The following is an 18,664-nucleotide window of genomic DNA, read 5'->3' as shown; positions in this document are numbered from 1 at the left end:
ACGGGCAATGTAGCCTCACCGATGCACCCAGAACTCCGTGAACAACCGCACTTCACCCGAAAAGACATCTTCCGTCTCCTCCCTCCCGGGCCTGCCCTGTGACCCAGAAGCTCACAATAACCGCCTTAGTGGTGCCAGCCGCACCTCCGCGCCCGCTCCAGGCCGGGTGGCCAATGAGCACGCGCCTGTGCCCGGCCTCACGCCCGGATTGGCTGCCCCCAGCGGCCCCCCGGCCCTACAGGTTCCCAAGCCGGGTTTAAAGGAATCCAGCACAGGACGCTGCCCTGCCATCCGCTCCCCGCGCGCAGGTCCGCGGGGAGGGGCAGACTGCCCAAGGGTCCACCGCAGGGCGTTCCTGAAGGGCGCCCTCGGCTGCCCCCACCGCCCCTCAGATGTACTATGCGGTTTCCCAGGTGCGCGTGAACGCGGTACCCGCGACCATGCTGCGGCCACAGCGGCCAGGAGACGTGCAGCTCGGGGCCTCCCTGTACGAGCTGGTGGGCTACCGGCAGCATCCCTCCTCTTCCTCCACCTTCTCCTCCGCATCGGCCCCCCTCCTCCCCAAGGCGGCGCGCGAGAAGCCCGAGGTGTCCGCTGAGCCTCCGGGCACCGGAGCGGCGCCGGGCACGCACGCGGGCGGTGGTTCCCGGGCAGACCCCAAAGAGGAGCAGCAACAGCAGTTGCGGCGCAAGATCAACAGCCGCGAGCGGAAGCGCATGCAGGACCTGAACCTGGCCATGGACGCTCTGCGCGAGGTCATCCTGCCCTACTCTGCGGCGCACTGTCAGGGCGCGCCAGGCCGAAAGCTCTCCAAAATCGCCACGCTGCTACTCGCCCGCAACTACATCCTGCTGCTGGGCAGCTCGCTGCAGGAGCTGCGCCGCGCGCTGGGCGAGGGTGCCGGGTCCGCCGCGCCGCGCCTGCTGCTGGCCGGGCTGCCCCTGCTCGCTGCCGCCCCGGGCTCTGTGCTGTTGGCCCCCAGTGCCGTGCGGCCTCCCGACGCCCTGCGTCCCGCCAAGTACCTGTCGCTGGCGCTCGAGGAGCCGCCGTGCAGCCAGTTCGCGCTCCCAGGCGGCGGCGCGGGCAGCGGCGCGGGCGGCCCCGGCCTCTGCACCTGCGCTGTCTGCAAGTTCCCGCACCTGGTCCCGGCGGGCCTGGGCCTGGCCGCCATGCAGGCTCAGTTCTCCAAGTGATCGCCCGCCCGGCCCGAGGGGCGACCTCGGCCCGGCCGCCCGCCGCCCAGATCCTGGGCGTCCCCGCGCCCTGCGTCCCGAGACTTCGGGGCCCAGCAAGGAGCGCCTTTGGAACCTTCTCGCCCAGAGGAGGGGACTGTCTGGCGCCCCCTTGCCTGCCCCTCACCCCGGGAAATAAAAGTGACCCGAGCGGATGTTCGACGGAGCGTCGGCACTGTGGATGTTCTGGGTCGATTCCAGCTGCTTTGGGCGGCGAGCACGCGCTCTCCCGCACTCTCACCGTGGTCCTGGAGCTGGGCGCTCCGCGTGGCTGCTGTGACTTTTAGGGTATGGTCGCCCTGGGTGCGGAAGGCCAGCTCCAGGTGCCACCAGTCACAGAGCCAACACCTGCCGAGCAAGGGGACCAAAGCGCTTCGCTCCATGGACGAGGGGTTCTTTCCCTGTCCTTAGCCTGAGGTCACAGGCATCCCCGTTTCCACCAGCCAAGCCCTATCGAAAGAGGCCGCCGGGCCTCAGGAGGCGGAGAAAGACCAGGTAGTCGGTGCAGAGGGACCCGGCCGGCGCAGCAAACGGACCAACCCTGGGCGGCCCGAAGCTGGTCCTGGCAGTCCCGCGGGCGGCGGCGGCGGCTCCAGGGCTCTGGGCTGCTGCTTGGGGAGATGGGTCCGCTTTGGTACCTGCCTGTGAGCGTGCAATTTTGGGGGCTCACCTAGTGTTGTGTTCCAGAGATTATTCACTCTTAAATCCCGGGGTCTTCCTAGAATGACAGTTTAGAACTCGAGACTCAGTGTCTTGTCGCCCTGCCTCGAACAGTCGAAATTGCTTCAAAACAAAACCCAGCCCGTTTTAGCACACATGAGGCGGTGGGGGGGCGCGGTGTGGCCGGGGGGGGTCCGGAAACAGTCAGCAGGGCAATTCGCAGTTGCCCACAGGTCAGAAAGCACGGTCGCTAATTAACGTTCTCTCTCATTAAAAGTCAAGGAGGGGGACCTGAGCCCCAAACCACCGGAGGCCTGGCGGGTCCCCGCTGCGGTGGCAACGGGGGTGGGGGAGGTGGCATTTTCTGCGCTATCCCTTCGCTTAAGGGGTCTTCACAGCTTTGCAGTTGAAGCGCTACAGAGGTGACCGTTCTCCATATGTTACAGACCTGACAAATGACTTCACCCACGATTATTTTTACCATTTGTCAGACGCTTGCTTTGAACTTTCTGTTTAAGGTTTTCGGTTGTTCGTAGTAGCCAAATTTAACTGGATTTTTTTTCTCTCTCTAACTTTGTTTCATTGCATTGGGAAGAATCAACAAAATAAAACATGTAAAGACCTTACTTTTTTTGTTTGTTTTGTTTTGTTTTTGTTTGTTTGTTTTTTTCATCTGATTTGTTTATTAATAAAAGTGTTCTGGTGCCCTGGTGGATTCAGTGGATTCAGAACCTTGGGATAGTTAACAGTTAAATGATTGGGGTTCAAGAATGTTAAACCGACTTCTGATGGACAGACAAGTGCAGGTCAAGTTCAGACATCAGGGAAAGTGGCAGGAGTGTTCTAAGCCAAGCTTGGCAAGGGTTTTGTTTGTTTTTACTTCAAGTTTCTCCTCTGAAAAAAATGGGTTAATAAATACATTTATGATACAATTATGTTCCATCTTGACTCCTTTCTCAGAAATGTGCCTTTTCTCTTTTACTGGGCAGAAACCGAAACAGAATCACCCAGCCATGAGCTTTTCCATCTTGTTTAAATCGGGTTGGATTTGTCTCCTAGGAAATTAGGACCTTGGACACCATCTGATTCCAACAGGTGAAGAAAGGTCTTCTGTCTGATTGGTGATATCTGATTATGAAGAACTGAGAAAGTTAACTTGCTCACATGCAGTCTTTGAACATCCTGTAGTTATTAATGAAACCCAACTACTGTTTAACAGCAGGCAGAGAGTAGAGGAAAAGTAGTGACTCCCTTTAATCTGTAGAAAAATTAAAGAAAACCCAGTTGAGATGACTTAATTATATTTACATTGGTTCACGTGAGGCATGTGCACATGTAGGGCATTCACTTTGGGAACACACAAGGGGGTAGGGGGTTGGAAGAACGGAAGTGCCTTCCCTGTGTCCTGTTTCCTGAGAGAAAGTAGCTGTACGCCCACCCCCTTTCAGGAAGAATCTCCCATCCTTCCTAGACTCCACCATCAGGCAAGTCATAGGCTTCTTTAGTAAGTAAATCTGAATTGCAGCCTTCTGTTTATCTAATGCCTGCATCTTGCTTACCTGCATCTTGACAAGGGACAGAAAGAAAAATGAGAATCAACAACTAAATCAAAACCAAATCAAGTCCTCCCTGAAAAAATTTTTTTTCTGATAAATTAGAAATAAGTAATTCCTCCTATAATCCCAACTCCATGGCCTAGAGGCCACCATCATTCCAGAAAAACCATCTCTGTCAGAAGCAGAAAGGCCCAGGGGCAGAACTGGTGGGAAGTCACCCTCCTTTCTCTCCTGGGAAACTGAGGCAAGTAGCTGTGCCTTATAGGAAGATTAAAAACTTGTGTGATTTTTTTGTTACTAATTTAATTGAGAGAATCTTTTTCTATCACATTTCTAGAACTGCTAAAGATTATGAATGAATTTAACAAGGATATGCAGGGCTATTTTGAGTGTCATCAAAATATTCAAGTTATCCACCTGTGTGTAGCAAGCATCTCATTGGCCATTGTGCAATGTAAGATTAGCAGACCTGCTCCTTATAAGAAATTTGTATTCCATAAGACAGCATCAGTGGGCATTTAGGATTCCTGTGGGATAAAACAGATAAAAGTTGTGTGTGTGTGTGTGTATGTGTATACATATGCATACATAGTGTCAAAAACGCAAAGTTAGACCTCTCAACATATATCTATAGCAGGGCAGTGTATTCTGCAGATACAACACTTAAGAACAAGAAGTTGTATTTTGAAATCTGCAGGTGGGGTTTTTGCAGAAGGAACAAGTTTTAAGGGCTGGGAAAGCAGAGGGGGCATAAGGCAGACTCCTCGAGAAAGGTACACCAGGCCTCAGGAACAAGATGAAAAGGAACATGTACATGGCTGGCTGCCAAAAAAGGTCTCTGCACCCAGGCAACCATCAACATTCAGTCTTCCCGATTAGAGTGAGTAGAACCTATGGGGAAAACACACCAGGGCCTGAGAAATTGTGGTGTTCTATCTGTGGGAGGCCAGGTGAGCAATCAGTAAACAGAGAGAGCATATTAAATGCACTAAGGGATTTACCCAACCCATAGTGATGGTCTATTTACAGGTATTCTTCTCTAAGGGAAACTGATGACACCAGGTATGAAAACGTAACCTTGTGAGATATACTACAGCTTAGAAGGGCAGTGCCCCAGAGAAGAATAAGCTTCACTTTGAGCACAGAAAATGTTTCACTTTACCAAGGTTCAGGTGATTAACAACAGTGCTTCCCTGTTGCCCTTCCAGTCCTTGCTGACTCCCCAGGTATGCAGGTGAGGCTGGGTCCAAGGTGGTGGTCAACACTCCAAGCCTTAGCCTACTGGCTCAACCTTCGAGGCCTTAAAGGAAGCCAGACAGAAGAAGGGCTTTTCTTTCTGCTACACAAAGATAGCTTATGAACTTGCCAAGAACAAGATGATGGTGAGGAAGAGCTGTTAGGCGATGCTTTTCCTCAGCATGCACACAGCACACCTGCGGGGAAAGTTCATGCCCCCCCCCCAGAAGGTGTAGTCTCACTGGCTCATGGCCCCTTCCCTCTTCTACACACTTTGTAAATATTCAGAAAGAAGATTACCGCCTTCACTGGAGTAGGCTCAGGAGGCAACAGGTCGCAAAAATACCATGTTTTCCTGAAACACAAATTTACTTGTATAAAGCAGATTTTAGATGTAGAGAAGTAACTGTTTCCAAGCAAGGTCCAGTTCATCTCACCTAATATGAGATATGGAAACAGAGCAGATAATCTGCAAGCCCTACACACAAACTGGCCTTGTGATTTATGGTGACTTTGAAAATGACCTTTTCAAGCAATTGCTACTCCATCCTTTTAAACAAAGCCCAGTGTAAAAGGTAAAATGCCTGTCCAGAAATTAAGACTAATTCTTCCTGCTCTTATGGGACTGGCTGCTTCACTAGAACACCCCCCCCCCTTTGCCTCCAGCTGATGACAGGCCAGGGCTCAGGACAAGCAGGTCAACAGTTCAAATCCTTGAACCCTGCCGGCTCCTGGGTGCTTGGGGAAAAGATGCCTGGATTGAAAGGGAAGGCACTGCATTTCTGCTCCAGGTTCGGCCTTCCTCAGTGGCCACAGAGGACACAGCACACAGGTGGGACACAGGTGCCAGATCACAGCCTTCAGTCCCACAGAATGCCAGTGGGGCAGGAGACCACCTTCCTCCCTGCTGAAGAAGGCCCCTGAGGCCCAGGAAGCGCCGGAGGCAGGCTCAAGGCCACACAGTAGACAGAGGCAGAAATACCTGGGATTTGGGGGCGGGAGTGAAAGCCCCTTCCTTGGTCTGTCCTGGCAGGACTGGCATCCCCTGGAAGCAGGAAGCAGGTGAGCACATTCTTCCTGCCCCTGAAATGTCTCTGGCCCTGGCCTTGTCCAGCCTCTCTACTCAGACCTCAGTCTGCCTCCACGTGTGGCTTCCAGAAGAGGTAGACACAGGGGCAGCCCCCGCCAGGTGGCCCGGCGTGCACCTTAGCCACCTGAACTATCTCTGGCAGCCTCGTCTTTTGCCCCAAGGGAGGCCCAGATTGGTGACAGGGCGCGGCAGAGGCAAAGCAACCCTCTGAGAGATGCTCTGATGGTTACATGTTTGTCACTGGGGTTTCAGGAAGCGAGGGAGCAGACAGCTGACAGACACAGGCAGTGGGACAGACGGGAAAGCAGCATCCCAGGGCATTTGTTTTGTGACTGGTTCTCGGTGTTTCCACATAGGACCCTCGTCCTAACATGTGGGCATCTTTTTGCCCCATGTTTTCATGGGTGTGAATGAGTCTCCAAGGGGTTGCTCAGCAGGAGTGAGTGCTGGCTGTCACCAGGATAGAGGACCAGTGGCCTGACAGGGGCCTGCACAGGAAGCACCCACCAAAGGTAGGTTATGGGGCCCGGGGAAATTGTTGGTGTAGGTCCAGGGGCAAGAGATCAGATGAGAACGTGTGTACGTGTGTGTGTGTGTGTGTGTGTGTGTGTGTGTGTGTGTGTGTAGGGGGGCAGCTCACCTGCGGGCAGGCAGGTGGAAAGTAGAGCAGCTCATACTAGAAACACTACTAGAAATGCAAACGGTAATGGTATTGACAAGAGCTAACCTGTGTTTACTGAGTGCCAAGCAGTGTTCTAAGGATTTTACACACATGCCTTCATTTGGTAGGTACTACTGCTGACCATTTTACAGATGAGAAAACAGAAGCCTGAAGAGGCAAGGACTAAGGGAGCTGAGGCCAACTAAGGGAAGTCGTAGAGGTCAAACAGGGAAAGACATGAGGCTTTGTCTGGGAAGACAGCCCCCAGCGTGTCCTCCCAAAACTTCTCTCCCTATCCTCCCCCGCTTCAGCCTGTTTCTCCCCTTCTGGCCCCTGGACTGGTTGTGGGTCTGGTCAGTGTGGCACTGAGTCTTCCACGTGTCCCTTTACACACTGATGTCCAGCATGTGAAGACCTAGTGGTGGCTGAGGTGAGCAGGACAGTGCTGGGATGTTAGGGTTGTGGTTGGGGGGCCGAGACAGACCTGCATCCGGCATCTCCCAGATAGGTGTGCCCTGGTCCTGCCACCACAAAACAAAAGCATTTGAGGTAGTGCTTGCCAGGGGTTTTCCAATTCAAGGCTTAAAAAGCAAAGTTGAGCGGGTGAAAAATGAGTAAAGCAAACTTCCGGAGATCCTGCGATAACGCTGTGTCTTCACAGCTTACCAGTCTACAGGAATCTTTCCTCTCTGTGACTGTTTACCTGCATTGGGTGGCTCCTGGCAGTTGTATAGTCATGTCACCATAGCCGTGTGTTTGTGGCCTCTTCTGTCCCAGTTCCCCATGGCCTCGCTTTACCGGAGATGGCCATGTCAGGAGGCGGTACCAACAGCCCTCTCTCACTGTGCTCATCACCGTGGAAGATGTCACAGCATCTCACTCCACATATGGCCTTTGAATCCCTCATGACCTTGGAATCCGTGATCCCGGTGGCTGTGAGCAAGCACATCAGAAGATAGCCTCTGTTTTATATCACGCAGACCCACAGGGAGGCATACGGAGAGTTGTCAGCTCCTAGGCGTACACCAGCCGTGGGGGTGGGAGGGGAACAGGCCAGAGCTGACTGAGGACCTGTGCCCACGGAGGACAGTGGAGGGAGAGAATCACTTCATCCTCCCCACCTTGGACCCTCCACCCTCTGTCTGGTCATCCCTTCCTTCTCTTCCCTAAAGTCTCAGCTATGCTTCTTGGGCTACTTGGGCCTCCACTCCCTGGCGACTTCACTCTCTGGCTGTGTGACCTTAGCCAGGTTACCTCGAGCTCTTCCTCTCTACAAGCTAACAATCAGGACAATAAGGCGATCAGTGGGGTTGTGCACATGACCTGTGAGCACCATGCTGTTGTGTCTGTAGCTGTTCTCCCGCTGCCTCTCGCAGCAATATGTCCACTGTCCTCTCCACAAACACATCATGTTCCCAGTGTGTACAATGTTGACGACTGTTCAGAAAGCAAGGTGAGCACTCAATCATCTGTCTTGTGGTTCATGAACAGGGCCCATGCCATGCTGGGTGATGCCAAGGGAAAGCACTTAGAATGAACAAAGCTGCCTTGTCAAGCCCAGTCCCTCCGACACTGGTGCCTGGTGAGGGGCTTCTCCTCAGGAGCCCTATGCTAGCCCCTCCAGGCTACCTCTCAGAGCCCAGCCAGGACACAGCCCTCCTGGAAGCCAAAGTGCTTCTCCAAGGCTGGGGGCAGGGGACAAGGACACTTCTCCTCGACCACCGACACTGATGAGCAGACAATGAGCCCTTCAGACGCCACAACCTTCAGCTGTTTTGGCCGCAGAGCCACAAGCTGACTGGATGTCATTCTCCCCCAGTGGGGCATCAGCCCAGGACAGCTCCAAACAGTAGCAACTGGTTTGTGGCGAGCAGCGCTGTCAATACCCAGCCGGGTGAGTGAAGTCACTGGCTGAGTCATCCCTGCACATGGAGGCTGAGCAGGCCCCGCAGTGGCTCCTCAGTCACTCCTCTGTCCCATAAACGCCTATGAGAGTACCTGCCAGGGGCCAGTACAGCCACCTCCATGTAACCTGTGAGGTCTTCTAAACTTGAGTATGGTGCCCAGAGTAAATTTCAGCCTGCTCTCAGGGATTTTCTCAGACAGAGCACTTATCACAATGAGAAAGAAGGATAGGAAGGAGGGAGGGAGGAGGAAAGGAAAGAAGGAAGGAAGGAAGGGTGGGAGGGAGGAAGAAAGGGAGGGAGGGAGAAAGGGAGGGAGGGAGGAGAAAGGAAAGAAGGAAGGAAGAAAGGAATGAAAGAAGGAAGGAAGAAAGGAAGGAAAGAAGGAAGGAAGGAAGGAAGGAAGGAAGGAAGGAAGGAAGGAAGGGAGGGAGGGAGGGAGGGAGGGAGGAAGGAAGGAAGGAAGGAAGGAAGGAAGGAAGGAAGGAAGGAAGAAGGCCTTGTTAATATTCAAATTTTAAACAGTAATTGTGTTTTGGTTCAAACTCTTTAATTAAATGGCCATCTCAAACCAGTCAACGAGATCCAGTCAGGAAAAATAAAATACTATGATTAATTAAATTTGTCTCCCAAAGTAAAATCAAATAAATTAGACCTGCTTTTGGCTATAGGAAACTGGGCAAAGATTGGGGGAGGCCACTGAGGCACTTTCTTTGGATGAAAAAATTTAAGGGGGTGCCAAAAAAACCTTCAGGTGTCACAATAAGTCTATTTTAATGCAATATTTTTAAATAAAAAATCAAAATTGGCATAAAAATACATGATGAACAAAATTCCAAAAGTTTAAACACAGACGGGTCCAGACTTTCACCAGCAATGGAAGCAAGTTCCCTGTCACCCCTTCCAGGTGCAGGAGCCATTGTTGAGCCCCGTGAGGCCACAGCGCCCCCACAGTCCCTGCCAGTCTGTGGCCAGGTTGGGAGGACAGAGAGAGGTGGTTTAAGTTCTGAAGTTAGCCCCCTCCCCCCAGTTCCTGGGCAGTGTAACCTTGAAAAATAGAAATGGGAGCATCAATAGTCACAACCAGAGCGGTCAGCGCTGTTACCGAGCACTTTCTCAGGCACATTATCTTTATTTTTTATTTTTTTAAGTGAGAGGAGTGGAGATAGAGAGACAGGCTCGCACATGCGCCCCGACCGAGATTTCCTGGCGTCCTCATCTGGGGCCTATGCTCAAATCAGCTGAGCTATCCTCAGCACCTGGAACCAGTGGAGCCACTGGCTGCAAGAGCGGAAGAGGGAGAGAAGGGGGAGAGGGAGGGGAAGAGAAGCGGATGGTCACTTCTCATGTGTGCCCTGAGCAAGGATCGAACCCAGGATGACCACACGCTTTGTCCATTGAGCCAACTGGCCAGGGCCCAAAATGCAATCCTCACCTAACTGTCTGCTTGCCCATTCAAAAAAAAAACCAAAAAACAAAGTCATTCCAGAAATCAAATGATTTCCCAGACTTCTAAGGAATCTCTATTAAGGAATGTAAATGTTGAACATAAAACCAATAGCTCCTGTGGCTGCCCATTTTATGCTCTGAAGACAGGATGTTAGCAGTTAGCTTCGGGCACACCCAAGGCCACGAAATGCAGAAATGAGAAAGGCAGGTCGCAAACGCCCCTTGGTCCCCAAGGAAGTTCTAGTCTCCAAATTTCATGAGCTTATCTCTCATCTTTCTGTTTCCTTGACACCCATTTTTATTTATTTGCGTACGACATTCAACATCAGGCTTCTTCCTCCAAAAATTAGAGGTAATAGCTAGAAAAATGGAGTTTTCAGTATGATCGATTTAAAAGTTTTAGTCTAACAATAATTCTTTTCATGGACAATACTATGTTAAGAGGAGAAATTAAACAGGATGCAAAGTTATTGGGGTCCAGTAGGTTATCAGAAAGTTATCACTGCATGTTGTGACTTTTAGGGAACTGATAAATTTTATTTTTAATTGACACTGTGTTATGAAAAGTTTATTGGAGGCTGGGATATTTTTAGTTTCTTTCTTCTATTTTCCTGCACAACTTTTCAAAAACTTTTATACCTGGTAAATGCTTTAGGAATCTTTTTTTTTAAAACATCGTATATCTAATCCCATATGTTATTTAGTGTGAAGTAAACTGAAGCCAAACACAGCAGCCCCCCCCCCCAATAATATGGCAGTGCCCTCATCACTTACAGATAGCTCGAGTAGACTCAGTTACAGCAAGTTCACACGGGCTTTGAGCCAGAATTTCACTGGAATGGGGAGCCCAGAGGCACAGCAGTCGCCTCCGCTGTGGAGCGTGCCCTGGAAGGGACAGTTCCATCATGTCCCTTAGAACTGCTTTACCTGGCCAATGGTTTCTGCATGTTTGATAACTGACACTAGGCAGTGATTTTGACCCACCAAACGACAATTGGTAATTATGCCTGTTTTTTACCTTGCTTTAATTTTGATCACCTTTAGTCAAGTCCTGGGAGGTTCCTCCAGGCCAATGTTCATGTCCAGCATCCCACAAGGGTGCACGCCTATTTATTCCTGCGAGAGTCCCCAGGTAGCTACACGGTTGACTAAACAGAAACTTCTAATCTATGAATCACTAAAGCCAGGATGAGGGTTTGGGTTTGGTCTTGTCCTCTGAGAATCATACTTCCACAATGGTTCCCCCACCAAACGCAGTGAGATTCGATGCTTTTATTTTTGGTTTGCTTTGTTCCCCGTAGCTCTTGAAAAACACTGCTCAGTCAAGGCACAAACGGGACATTGACCTAACCCACTAATTCTACCTCTGAGGATTTTCCCCAAGGCAATAAGATTACTTATACTCTTTATAATAATATGCTATATTATAATAATATATTAAGGAAAATGATATATTATAAAAATATAAATAGAAAAAATCATATAATAAGAAAAAGATTGCAATGCCTTTTTTTTTTATAAATTTTTATTAATGGTAATGGGATGACATTAATAAATCAGGGTACATATATTCAAAGAAAACATGTCTAGGTTATTTTGTCATCAAATTATGTTGCAAACCCCTCGCCCAAAGTCAGATTGTCCTCCGTCACCCTCTATCTAGTTCTCTGTGCCCCTCCCCCTAACTCTCTCCCTCCCTCCCTCCCATGTCCTCCCTCCCCCCCCACCCTTGGTAACCACCACACTCTTGTCCATGTCTCTTAGTCTCATTTTTATGTTCCACCAATGTATGGAATCATGTAGTTCTTGTTTTTTTCTGATTTACTTATTTCACTCCTTATAATGTTATCAAGATCCCACCATTTTGCTGTAAATGATCTGATGTCATCATTTCTAATGGCTGAGTAGTATTCCATAGTGTATATGTGCCACATCTTCTTTATCCAGTCTTCTATTGAAGGGCTTTTTGGTTGTTTCCATGTCTTGGCCACTGTGAACAGTGCTGCAATGAACATGGGGCTACATGTGTCTTCACGTATCAATGTTTCTGAGGTTTTGGGGTATATACCCAGTAGAGGGATTGCTGGGTCATAAGGTAGTTCTATTTGCAGTTTTTTGAGGAACCACCATACTTTCCTCCATAATGGTTGTACTACTTTACAGTCCCACCAACAGTGAATGAGGGTTCCTTTTTCTCCACAGCCTCTCCAACATTTGCTATTACCCGTCTTGTTGATAATAGATAATCTAACAGGAGTAAGGTGGTATCTCATTGTAGTTTTGATTTGCATTTCTCTAATAACTAATGAAGCTGAGGCAATGCCTTTTATAATAAGAAACAACTAGAAACACTCTAAATGCCCAAAAATATGAGACAGGGTTACATAATTACAATAAAGTCATAGGATAGAGTTCTATGCAGTCACTGGGGGAAACTTTTTTAATAAGAATATTAAATAATAGGGGACCATAGTCATGATATAAGTGAAAACATAGATTGCAAAACAGTGTGATCCCATGTTTTGTATCCACGTGTTGACGGTGGTTATCTCTGGGAGGTGGTGCAGGCGCTTCCTATTTATTTCTTTTCATGCATTTTTTTTTTAAGTTCTCTGGTGAGAATGTACGCCTATTGGAATTTTTAACAAAGGCTATAGATGAGAATGCCTGGAGTCCCTTCACTTGCACACAGCATGCCTGGCCAGTGCAGGGGCTGGACAAGGCTCCACAGCGGGTACTCCCCATAGGCGCCCAGTGGACACTTCCACAGCCACCAGGGTGGATTCTAGGTGGGGTTCCTCCAGGTGAGGCTTCTCATCACACAGGGCAGCCCCTGTGACTGCAGTGTTTCCAGAAGCAGTTTTCTGTGGCATACTATCGAAATTTTACCTACGATCTAACTCATTTGATCGTTATAGTTATTGCATTATTTTGCTCTTTAAAAATAATAACATTAAAATGATATTTCACAAAAATGTTTAATAAATCAGGAAAGTATTTATTCATATGGTACACGAGGCAGGTTAAGAAACTGTATGCTCCTAATAGTATTTTTTAAGGTTATATGTGCTTCTTGGTTGTGACAAATGCACTGTGGTTGTATAAGATGTTAACAGAGAGACTGGGTGAGGAAGACAGATAAGCACTCTACTCTTTCTGCAACCTGCCTAGGAAGCTAAAATTATTCCACACGAAACGTTACTAAACACTAAGAGAACTTCCAATTAGCTTTCTGGCATGCACTTCTCGGTCCTTCAATTATTTAACATGTAATATAGTAAAATCCCTCTGGAAATACCAGAAAAAGATAATATGCATGTATTTTCATATATATAATGAGTCAATTGACCTATACATTACAGAGGAAAAGTATATCTAGAAAATAGACCAGAATGATCACAGCAGCTTATATATATAATTAGATACATAATAGTTACATAATCTATCAAATAAAGTTAGTTTTATGAAATTGTTTTTATACTCAGAAGAAAAACACAATGAAAACCAGCCCTCTGGCTTTTCCAAGTGCCCTGAGAGTGGCGAGGAGGCTGAGCCTGCGTGAAGGTGGGCAAAGCTACCCGTGAAGGAGCCGGCGGTCCACGGTGCAGCCCCTGCTCACACCCCAGCCCCTACGTGTGTGTGCTAGGGATTAAACACAAGCAGTCTGTAGTAATATGTTTGGGACCACAAAGCCCACTTGATAATGATAGTAATTCCTAAATCAGCACCGTTGCCCTCTCTCATTAACAAACGGGTGGTAGAAAAGACAGCTTCTTCTTCTTGTCAAGCTTAGTCTTAAAAGTAGCCATACCTGTTACCTTAGGTGCAGAAAGGGGACACAGGAAGCTGTTCTGGCTGCTGGCATCTAGCCCTGTGGAGAGTCACGTCCCGAGCAATTTACAAAACAGGTAAGAAGTAGAGAGAGGCATCACCTACAACAACATTTTTGAGGGAAAAAAGAAAATCAAGAAAGTGAACATCATTTCAAAGCTTGAAGCAATTAACAATACGTCTCTGGAATCTGATCTTTGTGAGAGTTTTTTTCTTTCTCTCAGAGAAACAATGACACAGAAATATAGAACATGGATGAAATCACATCATGGTGCTGGTTCCCGTGATGGTCATGAAAACATAAATAGCAAGCCAGCAGTAAGGAAGACCCGAGGCTTTGCCTAGAAACAAAATATTCAGTCTGTGGTTGTTTCTGCTTGCAGGATTTTGAGTGAAAAAGGAGTCCCGCTTGTCAATCAGCTAAGTTGCAGGGGCTGATAGTCTCTGGTGTTTGGGGGGTGTGGGGGGAGGATCAACACAGAATTTAATTTAACATCTCACAATATGCCCACATGCCCAGAAAATGTGGACAGCTTGATGGGGTTCACTGAGCCAAAGAAGCAAGACCCAAACAGTGCATTAATGTATAGGGAAGAATAGTTGCAATCAGCACCTTGTGAATTGGACAGAGGGCTTGGAGATGAAGCTATTATCAGCCACCGGGGATTAATAGTGAAGTGTGAATACCACGCTGTATATGTTAGGACCGGAATATGTTCCCTATAGAAAACAACAAAGGACGTTTCTCACTATTAAGTGAGATTAAACGTAATGGCCTGATTTCCTCACAAAGGCAGAATTAAATTCAGATGGCAACTTCAAAGTGGCCACATGAACACAGGCCACTGCCCACATTTACATATAGCTGGCCTCGCCTGGCCCGTAGCACAATAGGATAAAGTTTCTTTGGCCACTTACACAATTTTCTATTCTTCACTTTGTGTGTGTGTGTGTGTGTGTGTGTGTGTGTGTGTCACTCACTGTATTCCTCGGCTGCATTTAGTTCCTAAGAAGGAGCTGGGTGTTATATTTATTCAGAGATGCTATAATTTTTTTTCTTTTTATTAATATTAGTAGGGTGACATCAATAAATCAGGGTACATATGTTCAAAGAAAACATGTCCAGGTTATCTTGTCAATCAGTCATGTTGCTTACCCATCACCCAAAGTCAGATTGTCCTCTGTCACCTTCTATCTAGTTTTCTTTGTGCCCCTCCCCCTCCCCCTTTTCCTCTCCCTCTCCCCCCACCCCCCGTAACCACCACACTCTTATCAATGTCTCTTACTCTCGCTTTTATGTCCCACCTACGTATGGAATAATGCAGTTCCTTGTTTTTTCTGATTTACTTATTTCACTTTGTATAATGTTATCAAGATCCCACCATTTTGCTGTAAATGATCCGATGTCATCATTTCTTATGGCTGAGTAGTATTCCATAGTGTATATGTGCCACATCTTCTTTATTCAGTCGAAATGCTGTAATTTTTAATTCTTTCAAGTTATGGCGGGGAAGGGGGAGGAAATACCACTAAAGGTCAACAAGGACAGAGTAGTTATAATCAGATTGGCACCAAAAACAACATCAATAAAGACGGAGAAGAAGGAAGGACAGAACCAATGTTCTCTGACAGAGTGATCCAGCCTTACTTTTCTATGGGTCCTCTGTTCAGGAACTCACCACTGGAGGCCCCGATCCAGCTTAGGCGAGAGCGGCCTCCTCCTACTCAGGTCTCTGTCTATGTGTTCCCATCATGGGGCCCACGCCTGTGAGTTTTTCAATGCTGATGAGTCCCTCCTCCCTTCCTTGTTGCTGAGGCTCACTTCCTTCATCACTCTCCACCTTAAAGAGGCTTCTTATAAGAGGTGTGGGGGAAGCGCACCCGTAGCAGAGCTTAGAGGACCTGAGGCCCTTACTGTTAGTGGGCCCCTGGGAAATTTCAAGTACCCATGACTTGAATGAAAAAATTAGTGTAACATCTAAAAGACACGATCGCCTCTGTTCATTGCCCAAAACCTGAGTACACCTAAATTGTCTGGGTTTGTAAAAGTCCCTGGCAAATTTATATAATATATATATATAATATATTATACATGACTTATTTTATATATATGTAAAATAATTACATACAGTATATAATTATCTCTATGTAAAATAATAATTATAATTTATACTTAGATATAATACTTCTATTGTGATTTAATATACATTATTGAATGTATGTTATATATACTACATCAGTGGTCCCCAACCTTTTTTGGGCCACGGACAGGTTTAATGTCAGAAAATATTTTCACAGACCAGCCTTTAGGGTGGAATGGATAAATGTATCACGTGACCGAGACAAGCGTCAAAAGTGATGAGAGAATCTGGTCATTTTTTAAAAATAAAACATTGTTCAGACTTAAATATAAATAAAACAGAAATAATGTAAGTTATTTATTCTTCCTCTGCATGTGGACAAGTCCTGCCGGGGGTGAGGACGATGGAGACACAAAGACCCGCCTCCGGGGACGAGGTTCAGTGATGCAGAACCACTTTATTCAGGAAGTAAGCAAGCTTATACACCTGGGTTCAGCCTATAGGGCGTTACAGTGTGTTCCTCAAAGCCAATGGCTGAAAAGATCAGGGAGCTGCATGGTTGGTGCTAAGTCACTTCTTTATAGCAGGCGAGCTTCCTTCCTGGGTGTGCCCAGTAGGCTTCCGGGAGCTGGAGTATTCTCACAGCATTGCATCAGCCACAGCTGCTAGGATGCGCTCTGCGCTCTACCCACATCTGCGGACCGGTACCGGACTGTGGCTCGGGGGTTGGGGACCACTGTACTACATTATATAAATGATTTAATGATCTTACCCTCTGAGCCAGCAATCCTTCTTCAAAGAATTTATTCTAAATAGGCAGCATAAGGCCTCAAAGATGTATGTATCAGAATATTCATCACAAAGTTGCTTTTAATGTTAAAAGCAAATAGGAACTGCCTGGCCTGTGGTGGCATGCTGGATAGAGCACTAACTTGGAATGCTGAGGTCACTGGTTCGAAACCGTGGGCTTGCCCGGTCAAGGCACATACAAGAAGCAACCAACAGACAGCTAGAGTGAAGCAACTACCTTTCGCCCCCACCCTTCTCTCTGTAAAATCAATAAATAAAGTCTTAAAATGCAGTGGATAAAGCATTGACCTGGAACACTGAGGTTACCAGTTTGAAACCCTGGGCTTGTCTGGTCAAGGCACATATGGGGTTAATGCTTCCTGCTCCTCCCCCCTTCTCTCTCTCACTCTCTTCTCTCTAAAGTAAATAAATAAAACCTTTAAAAAAAAAAGAAAATAAAAAGCAAGTAGAAATTAACCAAAATGCCCATCCTTGTGGGTCGAATTTAAGAAATTTTACTATGAACTTAACAAAATACTATGTAGCCATTTGAATGATCTGAATCTGAAGTTATCTGAAATAATATGGAGCTTTAGTTGATTTAATAAGTAGATAGATAAATAAAAAAGCCATAATATATTGTTGAGCAGTTTGAATAATTCATGAATAAGATAATCTTAAGTATATCTAATTGTTGGGGGCATGTGTATACAGAGAAATGTTTGGGGAAAGGCTGAAACTATATTAACAGTGTTTCTCTCTAGGCGATGGTATTTTAGTTAATTTTTACTTTTTTCAGCACTTGGTGATTTGGGTTTTTTTTTTTTTTTTTTTTTTTGCAATTGACAAGGATTACTTTTACAATTTGGAAAATAAATTTATTTTATTTTTGAAAAAGAACTATGTTTTTGAGAGGATTTTGGTGAAAATTTTGGAAGTGATTTTTTTATGGGCAGAGGGTGAAATTTTCCATGGCCAAAATGAAGTCAAGGTTCACAGTGGTCTCCCTCGTCCCTGCTGGGTTCTCCCACCTGCTCTCTTCCCAAGTCTTACTTTTGAATCTAGAGAACTTACCTTCCTTTTTTCATGACCCCTTCATGTTGGCAGTCTCCAAGTTTGACTTGCCCTCCTTGCAGAGAATATAGATTGATTTAAAATCTGCTGCAAACCCATGTAACCCAGCACAGTTTAGGGGGACAGCTGGGGTGGAGGCAGACCTGTGGAGCCAGGCCCCTGTCTGTAGGGAACGCCAGCTGTGAGCAGCTCTCTTTGGAGAGGCCAGCCTGGCAGTGTGAGCGGATGCTGCAAAGTGGGTGGAATGGAAGCTGCTGAGCACCGTAGAAACCTGTTGATGGAGGAGACACTGCCAACACCAGCCGTCCAGCCCTGTGCCCTTTCAGTCTGGTCCTGACGACCAAATTGCCAGCTGTCCAGGGATTTAGAAGCACGCAGAGAATATACAAGATGGAGGTGAACCCAGCACACTTTGGGGCTGTTGGGGCTGCTGACTCCATGGGACGGAGGGCACAATAGCTCATGGAGTGGCAGCAGCTGTTCACACTCATCTGGGGGTCACTCTGCCCCTTCTCTAGCCCAGGGCACCAAATTAGAAAGAGAAAGGCTGGTAAACTCAAATAAATATGGTAGGTTATTCAGAGGAGGGATGAGGCCAGGAAACATGCCGTCTCCCCCTCTAATGGCCTCATGTGTGGGACAACCCTCTCTGGTCCCTACCTTGGCCCCTTCTGAAGTCACTTCCTGAAGGTGAAGGGAGGGGGTGTCAGGGCAGAAAACTGCTTTTAAACCACTGCCCTGGGTTCCCAGAAAAGTGACATCACTTCATTTTCAAAAGAAAAGGAGTAGAGAACATTTCTAGGGCCTTTAGACCTTGCAGAGAACACAGACCAGCATTTTTAAAAACACTGTTTCTTTTCTATTACAAAGGAATGCAGGTTCATGTGAAATTCAAACAGATACTGAAATAGAGAGAGAAATACAACATATAGCACATGTCCTCTCGGCTCCCAGAGATAACATTGTGAACATTTAAGAGTGTTTCCTTCCATTGTTTTCTCTATGTGTATATAATTAAAACGTGCTTTTATTTATTGTTGTTGTTGTTTTTTTTTACAAAGCCAGGATCATAGAGTCTATATTATTTTGTCCCTTCTCTTT

General features: G+C 47.2%; 1 protein-coding gene across 1 annotated transcript; it reads left to right on the top strand.

The window, feature by feature from the left end:
- Window positions 1-300: 300 nt before the first annotated feature.
- Window positions 301-2,747, top strand: OLIG1 (oligodendrocyte transcription factor 1). The gene has a single exon (XM_066259505.1). The coding sequence runs from the start codon at window positions 393-395 to the stop codon at window positions 1,191-1,193; it is 801 nt and encodes a 266-aa protein (XP_066115602.1). The 5' UTR covers window positions 301-392; the 3' UTR covers window positions 1,194-2,747.
- Window positions 2,748-18,664: the final 15,917 nt, after the last annotated feature.

The sequence above is a fragment of the Saccopteryx bilineata genome, chromosome 2, assembly GCF_036850765.1.
Source record: "Saccopteryx bilineata isolate mSacBil1 chromosome 2, mSacBil1_pri_phased_curated, whole genome shotgun sequence".
NCBI classification, from domain to species: domain Eukaryota; kingdom Metazoa; phylum Chordata; class Mammalia; order Chiroptera; family Emballonuridae; genus Saccopteryx; species Saccopteryx bilineata.
The sequence above is the reverse complement of the archived record's forward strand: the minus strand, read 5'-3'. Positions and strand labels throughout refer to the sequence as shown.